Source organism: Lethenteron reissneri, chromosome 46 (genome assembly GCF_015708825.2).
Source record: "Lethenteron reissneri isolate LAM-NWPU_2019-01 chromosome 46, ASM1570882v1, whole genome shotgun sequence".
Lineage (NCBI taxonomy): Eukaryota > Metazoa > Chordata > Hyperoartia > Petromyzontiformes > Petromyzontidae > Lethenteron > Lethenteron reissneri.
In genome coordinates, this window is record NC_083824.1 from 11,872,433 (window position 1) to 11,893,503 (window position 21,071).

At 58.0% G+C, this 21,071-nt stretch overlaps 1 protein-coding gene across 3 annotated transcripts; it reads left to right on the forward strand.

The window, feature by feature from the left end:
• LOC133354081 (aldehyde dehydrogenase 1A1-like) lies at positions 1 to 21,021 on the forward strand. 3 transcript variants are annotated; one of them, XR_009756538.1, is made up of 15 exons: positions 1 to 143; positions 5,698 to 5,846; positions 9,856 to 9,960; positions 10,236 to 10,376; positions 11,025 to 11,154; positions 11,636 to 11,697; positions 12,867 to 12,995; positions 14,302 to 14,415; positions 15,003 to 15,105; positions 15,821 to 16,005; positions 17,115 to 17,282; positions 17,548 to 17,705; positions 18,058 to 18,132; positions 19,092 to 19,979; positions 20,882 to 21,021. XR_009756538.1 is itself a non-coding variant. In XM_061570642.1 (14 exons), exons 1-14 carry the CDS (start codon positions 71 to 73, stop codon positions 19,162 to 19,164), a joined length of 1,665 nt encoding a protein of 554 aa, XP_061426626.1. In that variant the 5' UTR covers positions 1 to 70; the 3' UTR covers positions 19,165 to 20,051. The 3 variants fall into 3 exon arrangements, 2 of the variants coding, with proteins under 2 accessions (XP_061426626.1, XP_061426627.1); XM_061570642.1 differs by lacking the exon at positions 20,882 to 21,021 and having other exon boundaries at positions 19,092 to 20,051; XM_061570643.1 differs by lacking the exons at positions 1 to 143; positions 20,882 to 21,021 and adding an exon at positions 4,645 to 4,915 and having other exon boundaries at positions 19,092 to 20,050.
• The last annotated feature ends 50 nt before the right edge of the window (positions 21,022 to 21,071 follow it).

The window sequence follows — 21,071 nt, forward strand, 5'->3', positions numbered from 1 at the left end:
AGGTGCGAGTGTGGTGGAGGTGCGAGCGTGGTGGAGGTGCGAGTGTGGTGGAGCCGAGGAGGAGGTGGCCATGCTTGCATCGGAGCTCCCCGAGCCGTGCCCAGCCCGTGGTGGAGCCCCAACGCACCGCCACTCCCCGCCAGGTGCCTCCTCGATCCCGGTCGTCGTCCTCCTCGCGTCACCCTCCCCGCGTCGTCCTCCCCCTCACCATCCCCCTGTGCTCCACCACTACATCGCAATCCCACGCGTCGCTGTCCATTCTTTACAACTTCACTTGGAGTCGCATCTCACTCTCGTGCATCCTTGTCTCTGTACAGATTCGTACTATCGTCACCGTAGACTAACATTGCCCATAGACTAACATTGCACATAGACTCACATTGCCCATAGACTCACATTGCCCATAGACTAACATTGCCCATAGACTAACATTGCCCATAGACTAACACTGCTCATAGACTCACATTGCCCATAGACTAACATTGCTCACAGACAAACATTGCCCACAGACTAACATTGCCCATAGACTAACATTCACCTTAGACTAACATTGCCCACAGACTAACATTGCCCATAGACTCACATTGCTCACAGACTAACATTGCCCACAGACTAACATTGCCCATAGACTAACATTCACCTTAGACTAACATTGCCCACAGACTAATATTCACCATAGACTAACATTGCCCACAGACTAACATTCACCTTAGACTAACATTGCCCACAGACTAACATTGCCCACAGACTAACATTGCCCATAGACTAACATTCACCTTAGACTAACATTGCCCATAGACTAAGATTGCCCACAGACTAACATTGCCCACAGACTAACATTGCCCATAGACTAACATTGCCCACAGTCTAACATTGCCCATAGACTAACATTGCCCATAGACTAACATTGCCCATAGACTAACATTGCCCATAGACTAACATTGCCCATAGACTAACATTGCCCACAGTCTAACATTGCCCACAGACTAACATTGCCCACAGACTAACATTGCCCACAGTCTAACATTGCCCACAGACTAACATTGCCCATAGAGTCTATGGGCAATGTTAGTCTATGGGCAATGTTAGTCTATGGCATAGACTAACATTGCCCATAGACTAACATTGCCCATAGACTAACATTGCCCATAGACTAACATTGCCCATAGACTGACATTGCCCATAGACTCACATTGCCCATAGACTCACATTGCCCACATACTAACATTGCCCATAGACTAACATTGCCCATAGACTGACATTGCCCATAGACTAACATTGCCCACAGTCTAACATTGCCCACAGACTAACATTGCCCACAGACTAACATTGCCCACAGACTAACATTGCCCATAGACTTACATTGCCCATAGACTAACATTCACCTTAGACTAACATTGCCCACAGACTAACATTGCCCATAGACTAACATTGCCCATAGACTAACATTGCCCACAGACTAACACTGCTCATAGACTCACATTGCCCATAGACTAACATTGCCCATAGACTAACATTGCCCACAGACTAACATTGCCCATAGACTAACATTGCCCATAGACTAACATTGCCCATAGACTAACATTGCCCATAGACTCACATTGCCCACAGACTAACATTGCCTATAGACTAACATTGCCCATAGACTCACATTGCCCACAGACTAACATTGCCTATAGACTAACATTGCCCATAGACTAACATTGCCCATAGACTAACATTGCCCACAGACTAACATTGCCCATAGACTCACATTGCTCACAGACTAACATTGCCCACAGACTAACATTGCCCATAGACTAACATTCACCTTAGACTAACATTGCCCATAGACTAACATTCACCTTAGACTAACATTGCCCATAGACTAACATTGCCCATAGACTAACACTGCTCATAGACTCACATTGCCCATAGACTAACATTGCCCATAGACTAACATTGCCCATAGACTAACATTGCCCACAGACTAACATTGCCCATAGACTAACATTGCCCATAGACTAACATTGCCCATAGACTAACATTGCCCATAGACTCACATTGCCCACAGACTAACATTGCCTATAGACTAACATTGCCCATAGACTCACATTGCCCACAGACTAACATTGCCCATAGACTAACATTGCCCATAGACTAACATTGCCCACAGACTAACATTGCCCATAGACTCACATTGCTCACAGACTAACATTGCCCATAGACTCACATTGCCCATAGACTAACATTCACCTTAGACTAACATTGCCCATAGACTAACATTCACCTTAGACTAACATTGCCCACAGACTAACATTCACCATAGACTAACATTGCCCACAGACTAACATTCACCTTAGACTAACATTCCCCACAGACTCACATTGCCCATAGACTAACATTGCCCATAGACTAACATTGCCCATAGACTAACATTGCCCATAGACTAACATTGCCCATAGACTAACATTGCCCACAGACTAACATTGCCCATAGACTAACATTGCCCACAGTCTAACATTGCCCATAGACTAACATTGCCCATAGACTAACATTGCCCATAGACTAACATTGCCCATAGACTAACATTGCCCATAGACTCACATTGCCCACAGACTAACATTGCCCATAGACTCACATTGCCCATAGACTAACATTGCCCATAGACTAACATTGCCCATAGACTCACATTGCCCACAGACTAACATTGCCCATAGACTAACATTGCCTATAGAGTAACATTGTGTGTCTGTGAGTGAGCGTGTGTGTGTCTGTGAGTGAGCGTTTGTGTGCCTGTGTGTCTGTGAGTGAGCGTGTGTTTGTGTCTGTGAGTGAGCGTGTGTGTCTGTGTGTATGTGAGTGAGCGTGTGTGTGTGTCTGTGAGTGAGCGTGTGTCTGTGAGTGAACGTGTGTGTGTGTATGTCTGTGAGTGTGTGTGTGTCTGTGAGTGAGCGTGTGTGTCTGTCTGTGAGTGAGCGTGTGTGTCTGAGTGAGCGTGTGTGTGTGTGTCTGTGAGTGAGCGTGTGTGTGTCTGTGAGTGAGCGTGTGTGTCTGTGTGTGAGTGAGCGTGTGTGTCTGTGTGTATGTAAGTGAGCGTGTGTGTGTGTCTGTGAGTGAGCGTGTGTCTGTGAGTGAACGTGTGTGTGTGTATGTCTGTGAGTGTGTGTGTGTCTGTGAGTGAGCGTGTGTGTCTGTCTGTGAGTGAGCGTGTGTGTCTGAGTGAGCGTGTGTGTGTGTGTGTCTGTGAGTGAGCGTGTGTGTGTCTGTGAGTGAGCGTGTGTGTCTGTGTGTTTGTGAGTGAGCGGGTGTGTGTGTGTCTGTGAGTGAGCGTGTGTGTGTCTGTGAGTGAGCGTGTGTGTCTGTGAGTGAGCGGGTGTGTGTGTGTCTGTGAGTGAGCGTGTGTGTCTGAGTGAGCGTGTGTGTGTGTGTGTCTGTGAGTGAGAGTGTATGTGTCTGTGAGTGAGCGTGTGTGTCTGTGTGTCTGTGAGTGAGCGTGTGTCTGTGTGTGTGTGAACGTGTGTGTGTCTGTGAGTGAGCGTGTGTGTCTGTGTGTCTGTGAGAGAGCGTGTGTCTGTGTGTGTGTGAACGTGCGTGTGTCTGTGTGTCTGTGAGTGAGCGTATGTGTGTGTCTGTGAGTGAGCGTGTGTGTGTGGGTGTGTGGGTGTGTGTTTGTGTGTTTTTGTGTGTGAGTGTGTGGGTGTGTGTGTAGAAAAAGGTCTCTAAGGTGCAGGTCAGAGTACAAGGCAGGTAGCCATCGACGGTGATGGCTCTTCAACAGTCTGACGGCCTGGTGGTAGGAGCTGTCTCGGAGTCTGCTGGTGCTAGACGCGATGTTCCTGTACCGCCTACCAGACGGTAGCAGAGTGAACAGTCAGTGGCTTGGGTGGCTGAGGTCCTCACTGATCGTGCCGGCCTTCCTGCCACACCAAGCGGGGCAAATGTCCTGAGGGGCAGGCGGCGCGTGGCCCCGGCACCACCCTCTGCAGGGCGGTTTGAGTCGCCGTTGCAGGCGGCAACCTGGCAGAATGCTCTCAAGGGTGCACCTGCAGAAGTCCATGAGGGTCGTAGGGGCCATGCCGGATTTCTTCAGTCGCCTGAGGGTCAAGAGGCGCTGTTGCGCTTTCTTCACCGCGGCGTCGATGTGATGGTGCCACGTGAGGTCCTCAGCGGTGCGCGCACCCAGGAAATGTGAAGTTTTTGACCCTCCCCACCGCGGTCCCGTCGATGTAGATGGGGGCGTGCCTCTCTCTACGGTCTCTCGTTACAGCTCTGGGCCTGTGATGGTAATTCCACATTTGTAAGGCGTGGGGAAAGTCTATCCATAGCACAACCCCGCGTCAACCCCTCGACCTTCCCGATTGCAAGCTGCTCACTCCACCCCTGAGTCACCCGGCAGATTGTGGTCACAACTTTAATCGCGCTGTTTATTGCTGGCCGCTGTGACGGACACCTGGCGGCGTGAGTGCCTTGCCGCTGTTGGTATCTGCGCTGGTGCCGCCACGGCTACCGCCAACGCAGCGGCGGCGGCGGCGTGAAGTCCCCCCGAGATCCCCGATTCGGCGAAACGAGCGCCGTGAACCTGAGAAGGCGACAGCGTCTTGTCGAGGGGAGAGCGTCGAGAGAGTTTTTACTCTGCGCGACGCCATCGACTCCGTGACAGCGGCCGAAAAACAAGGTCCAAGCTCGGGGCCAACCTTTGACTCTGAGATTTTATGTTTTTGTGTATTATCGGCTGGAGGGCTGACTGATCATTAACGCGAATAGACCCGAGTAGAAACGCAAGGTCACGATGGCCCACCCACTCTCCTCCCACCGTCGCTGCCCTTCAACTTTATAGTTGAAAAGCTCTGTGGTGTAACCACTCTCGCTCTCTCTCTCGGTGTGTCCCAACCCGTCCTTCCTCCCTCTCCCCGGCTCAGCACCGCAGAGGCAGGTTCGTATGGTCGCATCGCGCCAGTCGGTAACACCCTCAACACTACCGCCCGCCCGCTTCCCACGTACACACACAAAGACTGTCGGGGCAAGTGCTGCTAGCGAGCACCTTTGAAGTCCGGCACGGCAAACGAGGGGGTGGGTGGCCAGCACCACGCCCCAGTGGTGGTTTACACACCGCAGCAGGTACTCATTTGAGGCTGAGTCGACCTAGGGGAGGAGGCCCAGGACCTGTTCAGATAATCGTCACTAATTTTGGCCGTGAGCGGGAATCGAACTCGGGTCGCCAGGTTCGTAGCGCAGCGCGCTAACCGCTACACCACCGCTCCCCACATACACACACGCGCGCGCACCTACACTTTCACAACAACAACCACATTCGCTGCTAAAAGGTGTTGTTATCACCGCAGCGCTCGTGCCAGGCTAGGTACACTTTGAGGCCACGGGAAGCGTCGACGGCTCGCTGCCGACAAAGGCAAAACAATTCCACCCCCCACCCCACCTCGTATAGTTTATGTTGGGAAAGTTATGCTATAGGCAAAGACCCCCCGTATAGCCTTAACAAACTGTTGGGGCAAGTGCTGTTAGCGAACACCTATGAAGGCCGGCACGGCACACGATGGGTTGGGTGGCCAGCAACCACGCCCGGCCGCCTTTGTCTCCCCAGTGGCGATGGTCACACACCGCGCACACGCAGCACAACACTTGCACGCTCGCACGCTCATCGGATCTTTCTGCCCCCCACTCGGACCCCCACTCGGACCCCCCCCCCACTCGTCGCAGACTCGTCGGGACGCACGCTGACGCTGGCCATGGCGCAGAGGGGCGACGGAGCGGGCAGAGGGGGCGAGGGGGCCGGGGGGCAGGTGGCGGCGGGAGTCGGGGGCCCGATCCCCACGCCCGTGGCTGACCCCCAGATGAAGTACACGCAGGTACGGCGGGCGCGTGGGGACTCTGGCGGCGCGTCAACGTGTGCGTGTTAGAGTTCCTGGTGCGGTGTGTAAACATCGCCACGAGAGAGACAAAGGCAGCCGGGCGCGGTGTTGGCCACCCACCCCCTCGTGTGCGGTGCCGGCCTTCATAGGTGCTCGCTAACAGCACTTGTCCCAACAGTCTGTTCAGGCTATACGGGGGGTCTTTGTCTGTGTATTTGTGTGTGTGTGCAGTGTATCTGTAGGGAGCGGTAGTGCAACGGTTAGCGCTACGCTGCGCTACGAACCCCAACACCCGAGTTCGATTCCCGCTCACGGCCACCAACACCGGTGACGATTATCTGTATCGGTCCTGGGCCACCCCTAGCTCGACTCAGCCTTAAACGAGTCCCTGGTGCGGTCTGTAAACATCGCCACTGGGGAGACAAAGGCGGCCCTGCGTGGTGCTGTCCACCCGCACCGTCGTGTGTCGTGCCGGACTTAATACCTGGCCACCCGGGTTCAATTCCCGCTCACGGCCAACACCGGTGGCGATTATCTGAACCGGCGCTGGGCCTCCCCTAGGTCGACTCGGCCGGGCGTGGTGCTGGCCACCCACCCCCTCGTGTGCCGTGCCGGCCTTCATAGGTGCTCGCTAACAGCACTTGACCCTTCAGTCTGTTAAGGCTATACGGGGGATCTTTGTCTTTGTTAACCGTACAATACGACGACGCGGACGTTCAGAGGTGGCGTGAAGCCGTCCGAGAGGAGAGCCACTCGTGCCGGGGGGCGTCTGGGTCCACACGTTTTGCGAAATGTTTTGAATTACTCAGCAGCTCGTTCCATTCGGGATTCAGTTACACCCCCCCCCCCCCCAGGGGGGGGGGGGCACCACGTGGCCCTCTGATCTCGACCCCCAGGAGCCTCTGCGGTGGCCGTGGCTGTGGGGGGTGACTGGAGTGGTCGACCTGCAGCGACGAACGCGGGTCGCACCCCCCCCCCTCAGCTTTTATAAATAACGTCTCCTCCCCTCCCCCCCTCGACTAACAGAGTAAATGATCGGACGATGTCTCCCTCTCTATCGATAATTAATCCATCTGCCCGCCTCATAAATTACAGCGTTGCGTCCGCAGCCCATCGGCGGCGCGGCCTTCTGGGAGATGCGTCATTTCAGCGGCGATGCGGCCCAGCGCCGCTTCAGATCGATCATCGTCACCGCTCTTGGCGGCCGCGGGCAGGAGTCGAAACCGGGTCGCGGGTTCGGAGCGCAGCGCGCTAACCGCTGCGCCACCGCTCCCCACTCGCGCACCGCGCCGGCCGTGACGAGGGCTCGCGAACGTCACGTGCCGCGGGGGGGGGGGGGGTGTAGGTCACTCGCGATCGGCCGATCGCGAGTGACCTCATTCGCCGGGGTCGGAGGTCGAGCGGCACCGAGGGCAGCTGGGGACAGCTCGTGGGGGGGGGGCACCCCGGAGGAGGCGGGCGGCGTCGCTATCGCGAGTCGAAGGTCGCCGCGCGTGTCGGAGTCCACAGGGTCGTGGGTGGTGGGGGGAGAGGGGAGATGGCGAGAGGGGTTGGAACCGGCGCGGCTTCGCGACCCCCCCCCCCCCCCCCGAGGGAGCGATGGAGACGCGTCGAGTCCGAGCGGCACCGCCGCCGTCGACAGCGGCGGTGCCGCTCGCGGTCACCCCGGGAACCGCTGCGCAGCTGCCGCCGCCGCTGCCACGCACGTCCCGCTGAAGGCGGGAAACCCCCGGCAAGCCACGCCCATCGTGACGCGGCCAACGGTGGCATCGACGTCGCCGAGCCGAACCCAGAGCCCATAGCGGTGACCCTTCGCTTGGTCAGCAAGAGAAATAAATAATGTTGTTGTTTACGACTCGGGTCGTGCGCCGTTCGTCTATTGTCGAGACACCCCCGTCACGGCCACTGGCGGTTGTTGTGCGTTAGTGAGTGCTTCTGACTGGTGTGTGTGTGTACACGTGTGTGTGTGTACACGTGTGTGTACACGGGTGTGTGTGTGTACACGTGTGTGTGTACACGTGTCTGTGTACACGTGTGTGTGTGTCTGTGTGTGATTGTGTGGGGAGCGGTAGTGTGGCGGTTAGCGCTACGCTGCGCTACGAACCCGGCGACACGAGTTCTTATTCCCGCTCACGGCCAACACCGGCGATGATTATCTGAACCGGTCCTGGGCCTTCCCTAGGTGGACTCGGCCTCAAATTAGTACCTGGTGCGGTGTGTAAACATCGCCTCGAGGGAGACAAAGGCGGCCGGGTGTGGTGCTGGCCACCCAGCCCCTCGGCCTTTACACCTGCCCGCTAACAGGCACTTGCCCCGACAGTCCGTCACAGCCTGCACGGGGGATCTTTTTTTGTGTTGTGTTTTTGTTGTCTTTTTTGTTGTTGTGCAATGATCGTTGCCGACCACAGAGCCAAAAGTCCCCCAACCCCCCCCCCCCCCCTCAAGCTGGGCGCAGTCGATAAGAGTGTCCAGGCAGAGGCACAACCCTGAAACTGCTCTCCCCACAACACCGGGGCCTGCACTAGCTATCAATTCCAGTTCAATGATTCTGCACTTGCTCTATTACTATAGTACTATACCGCCTTCAACTTTTATGGACGACTGGGTGTTTAAGGTTAAGCGATTTGTCGTATTATCTCGCCGTATCGCAAATGAAAAATACTATTACTTTACTATGCAAGTAAAACATTCGTGTTTTAATATTTAAGTGTTTTTTTTTTATTTAGGGCCCCTTTATAACATACTAGCGGGAAGTATCCGGCGTTGCCCGGGCGAAAAAGACACACACATCGACGTACACACACACAACAACAACAACAACAACCGCCATTCGCCACTAAGTGGCGGTGACGTCACCACGATGCTTGTGCCAGGCCAAGTGCACCTTGAGGCCACGTGAAGTGTCGAAAGCCCGCTGGCAGGAGGTCACGGGGCAGACCCAGGTGCCACGGGTCGACTGACCGAGATGACCGAGATGACTGGCTGATGCACCACCTGTGCCCCCTACTGTGCCGACTTGCTGTGCTTTAGCCACCCGGCGCTCCGCTCGTTGTTGTGAGCGTCGCTCCTCCGCCCTCCGTTGTTGTTGGAGGGCGACTGCCTCCAACTGCCCAGTAGCGTCCTTCACGAGCCTCCTCCACTGAGGCCGATCTTGACACCGCTGGTACCAGTCATCGGCAAGTCCACTCAGCTACACGTCCTCCTGTACCACATCACTCCATCTCTTCTCCAGCCCGTGCCGCGCCCGTCTAGCCCCCTCGATCCGGCCGAACAAAAGCTGTTTAGGCATGCGGTGGCTGGGCATGCGGGCTACATGACCCAGCAGACACACACACAGACATCTACGCACACACATACATCGACTTACACACACACATATGGACTCACACACACAGACATCGGTCGACTTTACACACACACATGGATTTACACACACACATCGACTCACACACACACACATCACAGGCCCAGCACTAGCTTAATCCGGCACTGAGGGAGAGGCAGAGAGAGAAAGCGAGGTGAGCTGCAGTGTGGTGAGCGGGTGGGTGAGTGAATGATTGAGTGGAAGAGTGAGTGGGTGGGTGGGTGGGTGGGTGAGTGTGTGGGTGGGTGAGTGAGTGATTGGGTGGGTGAGTGAGTGGGTGGGTGAGTGGGTGAGTGAGTGGGTGAGTAAGTGTGTGTGTCTGTGACCTGCATTATGGTGGTGGTGGATGAGACGGGACGTAGCTTCTCGTTCTGCGTTTGAAACGGAGACGGAGTAACGGAATGAGACGAGGCGCTCTGGGTGGATTGGTGCCTCACAGGACTGCAGCAGTAGTGTGTGACTCCATTTCACTACGCTGTTGCCTTCACACCACCACCACAACTACCACAACCACCCCCACCACAACCACCACCATCCCTCTACCACCACAACCACGACACCACCATCACCACCGTCTCTCTACCACCATAACCAACCCCACCATAACCACCACCGCCCCTCTACCCCCCCCCCCCCCCCCAGTTGTTCATCAACAACGAGTGGCAGGAAGCCGCGAGCGGTCGGAAATTCGACGTCATCAACCCCAGCACTGGACAGCTCCTGTGCTCTGTCTCGGAGGCCGACGAGGTGAGCCACCTCCACCACCTCCTCCCCCCTGTGGGGGTGGACACGCAGAAGTCACGTGACGTACGGGAAGCTTGAGCTGGTCGAGAGAGAGAGAGGGAACCGTGACAGTATGATGCCGGTGATGACGATGGTGACGATGGTGATGTCGGTGATGACGATGGTGATGACGATGATGACGATGATGCCGATGATGACAATGGTGATGACGATGATGACGATGGTGATGCAGATAATGACGATGGTGATGCCGGTGATGCCGGGGATGGTGTGCGCAGGAGGACGTGGACCGCGCGGTGCGGGCGGCGCGGGCCGCGTTCCGCCTGGGCTCGCCGTGGCGCCGCATGGACGCGTCGGCGCGGGGCCGGCTCCTCGCTCGCCTCGCCGACCTGGTGGAGCGCGACCGCGCCCTGCTCGCGGTGACTCCTCCACGCCACTCCGCGCCCACCGGCTCGTGGCCACTCCGCGCCCCCCGGCTCACGCCGCCGCGGCGTTTCGCCGGTCCTTTGTCCCGGGTTATCTCGGTTCGCGAAGGGTTTTCTCCCGTTCCAAACCCCGCGGGCCGCCCCGGTCAACGCGCACCGCAGGCGGCGGTGGACGTGGAGGATCCTGCCAGGCCGCCGGAGCGAGAGGCCATTGCGGCTCCAGACGTGACGCCGACTCGCGGGTTACTGGATGGGCAGAGCCACGCAGCACGTTGCCCGCTATGTCGAAGGGCGTTCGGTGTCTGCGACAGACGGCGCCGCGCGCCTGGTGGCAGCCTGGCGCCGGGCAAATGGCGTGGATACCCAAATGTTTTTTGTTATCGTACTGTACTCGAGTACCTCCGGTATTCACCGGGGCCGCCCGCCCGGTTCGAGCTGCGATTGCGCCCCTGCTGGGCCCCCGCTGGGCCGCCGCGTCACCACCCCAACCTCCATTGCGTCTGCAGCGGGAAATCCCGGCTGGAGTGGTGATGGTAATGATGGCGATTTTGATTATGATGATGCTGGAGGTGTTGATGGTGATAATGATGGCGATGATGATGGTGATGATGATGATGGTGATGATGATGGCACTCCCGCTAGACGCTGGAGTGCCTGGACGCGGGGAAGCCGTTCCTCACGACCTACTCTGTCGACTTGGACGGGGCCATCAGGACGCTGCGCTACTACGCAGGCTGGGCGGACAAAGTGCAGGGACGTACGGTGCCCGTTGGTGCGTAACCCACTCACTCACCCACTCACTCACTCATTCCCCCACTCACCCACTCCCCCACTCACCCACTCACTCACTCACCCACTCACTCACCCACTCACTTACTCACTCACTCCCCCACTCACCCACTCACTCACTCCCCCACTCACCCACTCACTCACTCACTCACCCACTCACTCACCCACTCACTCACCCACTCACTCACTCCCCCTACCCCACTCACTCACTCACTCCTCCTAACCCACTCACTCACTGACTTACCCACTCACTCACTCCCCCTAACCCACTCGCTCGCCACCGTAGCGCGAACACACAGACACAGCACACGCCACGTTGTGTTATCGTGTCGTGTTATGTCGCCGTGTTATTGTGTTGTGTTACGTAATTGTGTCGTTGTGTAGTTGCGGTGTTCTGTCGTGTTGCTGTATCATGGTGGTGTTGTTGTTTCATTGTCGTTGTTGTGTTGTCTCCGTGATGGCAGACGGAGACTTCATTTCGTACACGCGGCACGAGCCCATCGGAGTCTGTGGGCAGATCATCCCGGTGAGCGCGAAAATCTCCATTCATTCTGTCATTCCATCAATCATTCATCCATACATACCTGCAGTAATTCGTTCATTCATACAATCATTCATTCATCTGTACATACATTCAATAATCCATTCAGTCATCAAATAATTAATCATTCAACCAGTCATTCCATAATTCATTCATACATCCAACCATCCAGTCATTCATTCGTTTGTTCATCCATCCATCGCTTTACTGTCATCTCCCGGCCACCGCGTAGTCAGAGTCTATACCACGCGTGCGTATTCGCAGGCAGTTTCTCATCCATTGGAAAGATATGCTATGCAGAAGGGCTATTGCCTGAAACGTTGCCTAGAGGAGATGTTTCCTCTTAAGGCCATTAATGAATGTGTTCAGTTTTTTTCTGCCATTCAAAGACATATCAGGATTATCATCCGTTGTAATTGTATCATTATTTCTTATTTCACTTGTTTACTCAGCAAAGCTTCGCCAAGTCTCAAGACTCTCATTCAGGAGGGTCCTGCCGAGTGCGTGCGCAATAGGGGGCGACGATCGCTGTGCATTCCCCAGTTAGCGCGCGGTTGCCTACGCACGGTGCGAAAATAAGTTCAACACGCGTACACTGCATGAAATGCATAAGCAGGGAAAGGGGTCCGATTGGACCGCGACGCCGGCCACACGATGGCCTGCTCCTTCGAGTGACCTCACGGGGTTCTTCAATGTCCACCGTTTCTTGAGCGCAGCGGACGGCCCGCCCGTGGTCGCGTTTCTAGCCGCTGGCGGACGCGCCGCGACGTTAACTGGGGTGGGCCCCCGCCGTGTCGAACCGCGAACCGTCCAAACCGAGCGGGGCGAGCGCCCTGCACCTCTGCTGGTGCGCGACACCGCCCCCAAGGTCAAATTGTCGCTCCGTTGCATGGGAAGGAGGGTTGACGGGGGCTGCACAGCATCGGCCGGTGTGACGATAGCGGGCACGGCACGTGGGAAGGGTTGACGGTGGCTCGCGGCGCGGCCATCGTCGTCACCGCTGCACCTCGACGCCCTCCGCCAGAAACCCGCGGCTGCTGCCGCCGCCGCTGCTGCACGGTAGAGACGGGCGAAACACGGGCGAGAGTGAGCGAGTCCGTCATCCCGGCCCCCCCCCTTCCCCTCGCCTCCCCCCCCCATGTCTGCGTGCGCAGTGGAACTTTCCTCTGCTGATGCTGGCCTGGAAGCTGGCCCCGGCTCTGTGCTGCGGCAACACCGTGGTCGTCAAGCCGGCCGAGCAGACCCCGCTGAGCGCCCTCCACGTGTGCTCGCTCGTCCTCGAGGTGACAGCGCCGCCAATACCCGCCAGCGCCGCTTTGACGCGCGTTCGCATCGCCGCTGCGCGTCGTTCAGCGCGAAAATGTCCGACGGTTCCGATGCTCCACATGCGCGCGCCCCCGCGGCACGGGCGTGGCCGCCCGTGCCGCGGGAGCTTTGGTGTCGACTCGGCGCCGCAGAGTGCGGCTCCGCTGTCGAGACGGAGCGGAGACGGTGCGACCGGACGAAGGCGATATATGGATCGTTGTGCTGCAGGCGCGGGGAGGCCCTTCACCCGGCTGCGCTCGTGGCTGATGATGATACACGCGTGTGCGTGTCTTTCTTGAGTGTCTTTTTTTTATTAAATCCTTTATATTAAGTTCACTTGCTTGCTTGCTTAGGACCGTGCAAATCTTTCGGTCGTTTTTTAACCCACTTCCCGTGATCCAATCGAGCTGACATTTTCCACACAGACTCGTTGTACGTGACAATTAATGTTCCAAAATGTTACACTTTTTAGGACAAAAATACATTATATTTAATTACCAATTGCTTAATGCTGCCATGCAATCATCTGACCCATAGGTGGCAGCCATCTCAAGCCAGAGGACGAGAGGACTCTAGCCGCCACGCATATAAAGGATTTATAGTGAAAAACTTTGTTTTTACGGGTTATACTTGTTTTATTTTATAAATACAAGCAACGTCCTACGCGTGGATACACGGCGGGAAGAAGGATCGAATCGAGGGTACAATGTGTGAAGAAAGAGAAAGGAACGGGGAATCAGAGGAAAGGGATGGGTCAGGAGAGACGAGGAGAGGGAGGAGGAGGCTGCGTGAGGGCCTCGCCGCTGCTGCTGCTGCATGGAGGAGGAGGAGCGGCGTCTGTTTCCACAATGGGCGGGGACGGGGAGAGGGGAGGGGCTCGGGGTGGGGGTGGCCACGCAGAAGTCACGTGGTGTGTACGGGAGGAGGCTCGAGCTGATTTAGACTGAAATCTGGAGACTGTGTGTGTGTGTGCATTCGTGCGCTACGAATCCGGCGACCCGGGTTAGATTTCCGCTCACGGCCAACACCAGTGACGGTTATCTGAACCGGTCCTGGGCCTCCCCTAGGTCAACTCGGCCTAAAACGAGTACCTGGTGCGGTGTGTGAACATCGCCACTGGGGGAGACAAAGGCGGCCGAGCGTGGTGTTGGCCACCCACCCCCTGTGTGCCGCGCCGGCCTTCACAGGTGCCTCTACTCGCTAACAGCACTTGCCCCAACAGTCTTTTAAGGCTACGTGGGGGATCTTTGTCTTTGCATCCATGCCACCCGTGCCCCCTGCCAGGCTGGGTTCCCGCCGGGCGTCGTCAACATGCTGCCGGGGTTCGGGCCGACTGCCGGCGCCGCGATCGCTCGGCACATGGACGTGGACAAAGTGGCCTTCACCGGCTCCACCGAGGTGAGCGCACACATCACAAGGGTCCCGCCGTGTAGCCCGCAGCGGGCTGTCGGGGCGCGCGGGCGGGTGGGTGGCACTGCACCACGCCTGCCCCTGCTGACTTCGGCAAGCCAGGCGCTGATGGTTCCACACCCCACCGTGCACTCACTTAAGACCGAGTCGACCCCGGGGAGGCCCATGACCGGTTCAGATTTGCCGCCACCGGTGTTGGCCGTGAGCGAGAATCGCGCTTAGTTCACCGGGTTCGTAATGCGGTGCGCTAACCACGACGCTACCGCTCCCCGCTGTCCGTGTGTGTGCGCGCACTCATGCTCATCACGTGTAACAGCGCCATTGAGGCACCGCCAGCGTTAAGGAGGGCGGTTTCTATCACAAAAACATTCTATACCACGATGAAGGATGCCCCTGGGCTCATAACGATCCATCGCCTCATCCCCGTAAACATGGAACGTTGGGCTGACGTTGGACCAACGTTGGACCAACGTCAGTCCAACAGCCTTCAACAACGTGCCAACGTTGGGGGGAAGCTGCCCGGGCGTCTGCGGCGGCTGAGTTCTGAGTCGAGCCGCCGGTGTGCGTGGCCCTAGGTGGGGAAGCTGATCCAGCAGGCTGCGGGCGCCAGCAACCTCAAGCGCGTGACCCTGGAGCTGGGCGGGAAGAGCCCCAACATCGTGTTTGCCGACGCGGACCGTGAGTGCCCCGGGGCGGCGGCCCGACGAGCCGCGGTTCACACGGCCCACGGACTCCCAAAGTCGCCGGAGATTCATAGCGGCCGAGACTCCTCTCTCGGTCGGCCGGTGGCACCGCGCCCGGCACACCACGTCGAGTGTATCTTCTCGTCGCTATGGCCGCGGCCACAGACGGTCGCGCGAAAAAATCTCGAATAATTATTCGGTGAGAAATGAGGCCCTCAAAACGAGGGCGGGTGGGTCAGGTGGCAGAGCGCCGAGCACTCCCAGGGCAGGAGGCCGGGGTTCAACTCCAGGTAACGAGGTGGAGGTCTGGGCCCACGGTCACCCTCCAAGGTTCACAGCAACAGAAATGAGTCCGACTTCCTGGGCCGTTGCCCTCGCTTCCTGGATCTCCATCCCGAGGGCGCTCGACGCAGTTTCAAACCGAACGTCGCGTTGATCGAACTGAGCTGACTCCGGTTTGTCAGAGTTGTCGTTCTTCAACGTAACCGGCGAGCGAGCCCGAAACGATCGCAATTAGCGCCGCATCGTTAATAACGCCCACACGCCACTCGATAGTTTGACTCGTTTCGAGGGCTCCTTGACGTCCCTTGAATTTTGGCCGCGTCCTTACGGGGCCCGGCACAGGATCCCGTCGCGAAAACGCGGCCACGCGTTACGCGAACACAACGCAGAAGCGTCGGTTTTTGTTGTCGCCTCCCCGGCCCCGGCAGTGGACCTGGCGGTGGAGCAGGCCCACCAGGGCTCCTTCTTCAACCAGGGCCAGTGCTGCACGGCGGGCTCGCGCGTCTTCGTGCAGGCCCCCGTTTACGACGAGTTCGTGCGCCGCACGGTGGAGCGCGCGCGGCGCCGCGCCCTCGGAGACCCCCTCCGGCCCGGCACCGATCAGGGCCCGCAGGTGAGGACCACGCGGTGGCGGTCGCCTGCAGCCCCCCCCCCCCCCCCCCCCCACCGCCGCTCACGGCCGTCAAGTTGACGTTTGGTGGCTGGGAGATGTTGACTACCTCGCCTGGTGTGCAGGAGGTCGTTGGTTCGATGCCGACCCTGACGCCTGCTGCTGCTGTATTTGGAGTTTGCGTGTCTCTCATCATCATCACCACGGTGACTAGTAGATGTTGACTACCTCGCCTGGTGTGCAGGAGGTCGTGGGTTCGATGCCGACCCTGACGCCTGCTGCTGCTGTATTTGGAGTTCACGTGTCTCTCATCATCATCATCACCACGGTGACTAGGAGATGTTGACTGCCTCGCCTGGTGTGCAGGAGGTCGTGGGTTCGATGCCGACCCTGACGCCTGCTGCTGTATATTTGGAGTCTGCATCTCTCTCTGGGCTCGTGTGGATTTTCCTCCGAGCCCTCCGGTTCTCCCCTCCACATTTAAAATAAACATCACGGCGTTTCGAGTATTTTGCTGCTATAAATGTCCACGTGATGATGATGATGATGACGATGAGCCCACTTCGTTGAGCTATCATTTGTGATAGCCGGGTCCCTTCTGAAACAAGAGCTACATAGCTCAGTGGGCCTTACCTGGTAAAATTAAAAAAAAAATAGTAGCTTAAATAGTTTAGTTTCGTAGTTTAAATAGTTCCGCGCAAAGCAATGACTCCTCCGTGTGAGAGGAGGGAGAGGGGAGGGGGTGCTAACTTCTAATCGTATGTATTTCCGTACGCTTCATGACATTTAGTCACGAATTCCCGCCCGGAACGCAACCCCTGATTTTAAGCAGCATTTCCTAGGAACGCATCCCTCATGTATAGCGGGGGGGGGGGGGGGGGGGGCGGTATTCCTGTAATTGTGAAATGAATTTGCAGAAACGGCAAAATAGCTTCAGGGTGAGTATTGTGTGAACGGACAACACGGACAGCGGACAAATACAACGGGTGGTACCGTGCCTCTCCCTGCACCCCCACGTGACCTTGTGTGACCTCTCGTGACTCTGTCACGTGACCCCCACCGCGTGACCCCACCGCGTGACCTCGCGTGACCCCCGCCGCGTGACCCCGCAGGTGGACCAGACGCAGTTCGACAAGGTGCTGGAGCTGGTGGAGAGCGGCAAGACGGAGGGGGCGCGCGTGGCGTGCGGGGGCGGCGCGGACACCGCGGCTGGGGCGCTCTTCATCCAGCCCACCGTCTTCACCGACGTGCAGGACCACATGCGCATCGTCACGGAGGAGGCAAGGCACAGCCCTGCCCCGAGTTGTCCTCGCTACGATTTCCTGCTGCTCACCTCTCGCTTACAGCCCCCGCAGAGCCAACTGTGGAAACTTCAGAGTCTGCATTAATGGTCTTCTTTTGAGACCGGACCCTTCCAGAGACACGTAGACATTTGATCGCCGGCTTGGGGTCAGCCACCGCCGTGAGCGCGTCGCAACGCCTCTTGATTTAACCCCCGCGGAGCCTGGAGGCCTCTGGACATTGTGCGTGCGTGCGTGCGAACAGATCTTCGGGCCGGTGCAGATGATCCTCAAGTTCGATACGGTGGAGGAGGTGCTGGAGCGGGCTAACAACACGAGGTATGGCCTCGCCGCAGCCGTCTTCACCCGCGACCTCGACACGGCCCTCACGCTCGCCGCGGGGCTGCAGGCCGGCACCGTCTGGTGAGCAGGCACGCACGCGCTCACGCTCTGACGCACGCACTCAGGCACATACAAGCATAGAGAAGGGAGGGCATGACTGTGGCTGAGAAGAACCGAAGCTTCGTGTGGAGCGACAGGCCAGGTAGCATCCACATAGCATTACACAGTCAATGAAAAGATAATGTCGCCCGACAGATTTGGAGTGAGACCTCTGCTGTCAAATCAGAGCTAGCCATAAGCACACTCACACACACACTCGCACACCCACTCAAGCACACACCCACACACTCGCATACCCACTGACACCCGCACGCCAACCGTTGTGCACAGCGCGCTGCTGTTGTTCACAACCGCCTGCTGTGTCGGTCTGCAGGGTGAACTGCTACAACGTGATCCAGGCGCAGACCGCCTTCGGCGGATTCAAGATGTCGGGAAACGGCCGGGAGATGTGAGTAGCCGCCCACGCTCACTTTGCGTCGCGCTAGCAGCGGTGGAGGAGTTGTGTGGTGGCTCCCACCGCCCCCTTCCCGCGGGCGTCGCGGAGGAGCCGTAACCCAGGCTCGCCACGAGAGGGCGGCGCAGCAGCAGTGTGGACTGCACCTGCTGCGTCTGGATGGGCTCGAGCGTTTCCCGCTCGCTCGCTCGCTCGCTCGCGTGGGGTTTCTCCGGGTGCTGCTCGGGTTTCCTCCCACATGTAAAGATCTATTAACTTGGCCAATAAGACCTTCATATATATAGAGGACCGCAGAGCTTGGGCAACCATTGGCAGCCTGGGCTCACCGCGTGGCTGCTGCCCTTCCCGCTCGTCTGTGGTTGCTCGTCGCGGGTCGTTCTCTCCCGTCAAGACTGAGCTAAAGCTGCACGGCACATTACAACTTGACGTATTTACGATGAATATACCTTCAAAGCGCTCTAGAATTTGTAAAGTGCGCAGATTTATCACAGAGGTGTGAGAAACCGCGCACGAGTGGGAAGGCAGCTCGAACCAGCGCCACCTACCATTGGCCAGGCTCAGCGGCGCTGTAATTGGGATGTTTGACCGGCTCCGTTCATGACAACCCGAAACAAAACCCACGCTGGGCGAGGGGGAGGTAACGCTCAGTCCCCGTACAGCCGTAAGTGAACCCGCTTGCTGTACTCCCGCACCCCGGCAAGTCGGGAGGGACGGCGACCTCGACGCCCGCGGGTACGTGGGGAGGGCTTTTCTCGAACGTGCGCCATCCGTGATCCACCAGCCCTCGCTTCTGGGCTACGGGCCGCGTGGCCCAGCACGGCCGCTCACCTTCCCATGGCCACCGTCACCGCCGCCGCCGCCACCACCACCTCCTCCTCCTCCCCCCTGCTGCTGCCACTGCTGCCACTGCTCACCTCCGCCCGCTTCCCTCTGTTCCCTCCCGTCTCGCGCAGGGGCGAGTACGGGCTGCAGGAGTACACGGAGGTGAAGACGGTGACCATCAGGGTCCCGACGAAGAGCTCCTAAACACTCGAGGCCGCGGGCTGCCGCACGGTGGAGGAGGTGGCGGGGGAGGGGGGCGATACCCGCTGGCCCAGAAATCGTGCAATGTCGAGCCGACGTCGGGCTAAGGTTGGGCCAACGGTTACAGCCCCGTACGGACGTTGGCCCAACTTTAGCAAGTTTCATAATTAGTTTTGTTTCTGTTTTGGGTTAGATGTTTTTAAGCTAGCCCGCCACCGCCCGACGGCGGTGCCAGTCACGGGGTGGGCAACGTGCCAACTGATTTTGGGTTTTCCAACAAAACACGGACGCTGACGAGGCAGAACGTGGAACAGCCCAGGCGAGACTTTTGAAATGTTTCGTCCGACGTTTCACTGGAGATTGCGCCTGTCGCGAGAGCTGAGCGCCCGCTAGCAACCTGATGATGCTGGATGTAACCTCCAGCTAAACTTTGGGCAAAATCGGCAACGTTTTTGTTGACGTTCTAAATTCTACGGCGGGATGTTCTGATTAATAATTGGTTTAAAGTTCTGTTGTCGTGTAAATAAAATGTTGCGTCATAAACCTTCTGCCACCCGACGCAGCCAACGAATAAAAGTGCCCACGTGAATAGACACGTGGCCCGATGTATCGCTGCTTCAGCAGCAGCAGCACCAGCAGGGGCGTTGTTGTTGTTGTTGAGTCTCGCAACATTTGCGTGGACTACATCCAGCATCCTCAGGTTGTCAACAGGAACTCGGATCGCGAGTGAAGGTGCTTCCTGATGTGGGTCGGCAAGGAGATAAAAGTAGTCGCGTGGTGGTGCCGTGTGGTGGAGGCGGTGGTGCCGTGTGGTGGAGGTGGTGGTGCCGTGTGGTGGAGGTGGTGGTGCCGTGTGGTGGAGGTGGTGGTGCCGTGTGGTGGAGGTGGTGGTGCCGTGTGGTGGAGGTGGTGGTGCCGTGTGGTGGAGGCGGTGGTGCCGTGTGGTGGAGGCGGTGGTGCCGTGTGGTGGAGGTGGTGGTGCCGTGTGGTGGAGGTGGTGGTGCCGTGTGGTGGAGGTGGTGGTGCCGTGTGGTGGAGGTGGTGGTGCCGTGTGGTGGAGGTGGTGGTGCCGTGTGGTGGAGGTGGTGGTGCCGTGTGGTGGAGGTGGTGGTGCCGTGTGGTGGAGGCGGTGGTGCCGTGTGGTGGAGGCGGTGGTGCCGTGTGGTGGAGGCGGTGGTGCCGTGTGGTGGAGGTGGTGGTGCCGTGTGGTGGAGGTGGTGGTGCCGTGTGGTGGAGGTGGTGGTGCCGTGTGGTGGAGGTGGTGGTGCCGTGTGGTGGAGGCGGTGGTGCCGTGTGGTGGAGGCGGTGGTGTCGTGTGGTGGAGGCGGTGGTGCCGTGGGGTGGAGGCGGTGGTGCCGTGTGGTGGAGGTGGTGGTGCCGTGTGGTGGAGGCGGTGGTGCCGTGTGGTGGAGGTGGTGGTGCCGTGTGGTGGAGGTGGTGGTGCCGTGTGGTGGAGGCGGTGGTGTCGTGTGGTGGAGGTGGTGGTGCCGTGTGGTGGAGGTGGTGGTGCCGTGTGGTGGAGGTGGTGGTGCCGTGTGGTGGAGGTGGTGGTGCCGTGTGGTGGAGGCGGTGGTGTCGTGTGGTGGAGGTGGTGGTGCCGTGTGGTGGAGGTGGTGGTGCCGTGTGGTGGAGGTGGTGGTGTCGTGTGGTGGAGGCGGTGGTGCCGTGTGGTGGAGGCGGTGGTGCCGTGTGGTGGAGGCGGTGGTGCCCTGTGGTGGAGGCGGTGGTGCCGTGTGAAGTTGGACGCGGCCTGGATCCAGGGACGTCTCGGTCGAGGCAACGCAGAGGGTCGCTGATTTGAAACGTTTTGCGGTCACCATTTGTGCCGATTGACAAATGTTAATAAACGCTTAGATTTTACGCGGCGTCTGTGAGTTCACTTTTTTTAAACAAAAACAAATATGTATCGG

Coding starts and splice junctions, on each gene's coding strand:
- LOC133354081 (XM_061570642.1), top strand. CDS start 71: ATGCTTGCATCGGAGCTCCCCGAGCCGTGCCCAGCCCGTGGTGGAGCC. Junction 15,106..15,820: donor CGTGTTTGCCGACGCGGACC/GTGAGTGCCCCG, acceptor CGGCCCCGGCAG/TGGACCTGGCGGTGGAGCAG. Junction 18,133..19,091: donor TCGGGAAACGGCCGGGAGAT/GTGAGTAGCCGC, acceptor CGTCTCGCGCAG/GGGCGAGTACGGGCTGCAGG.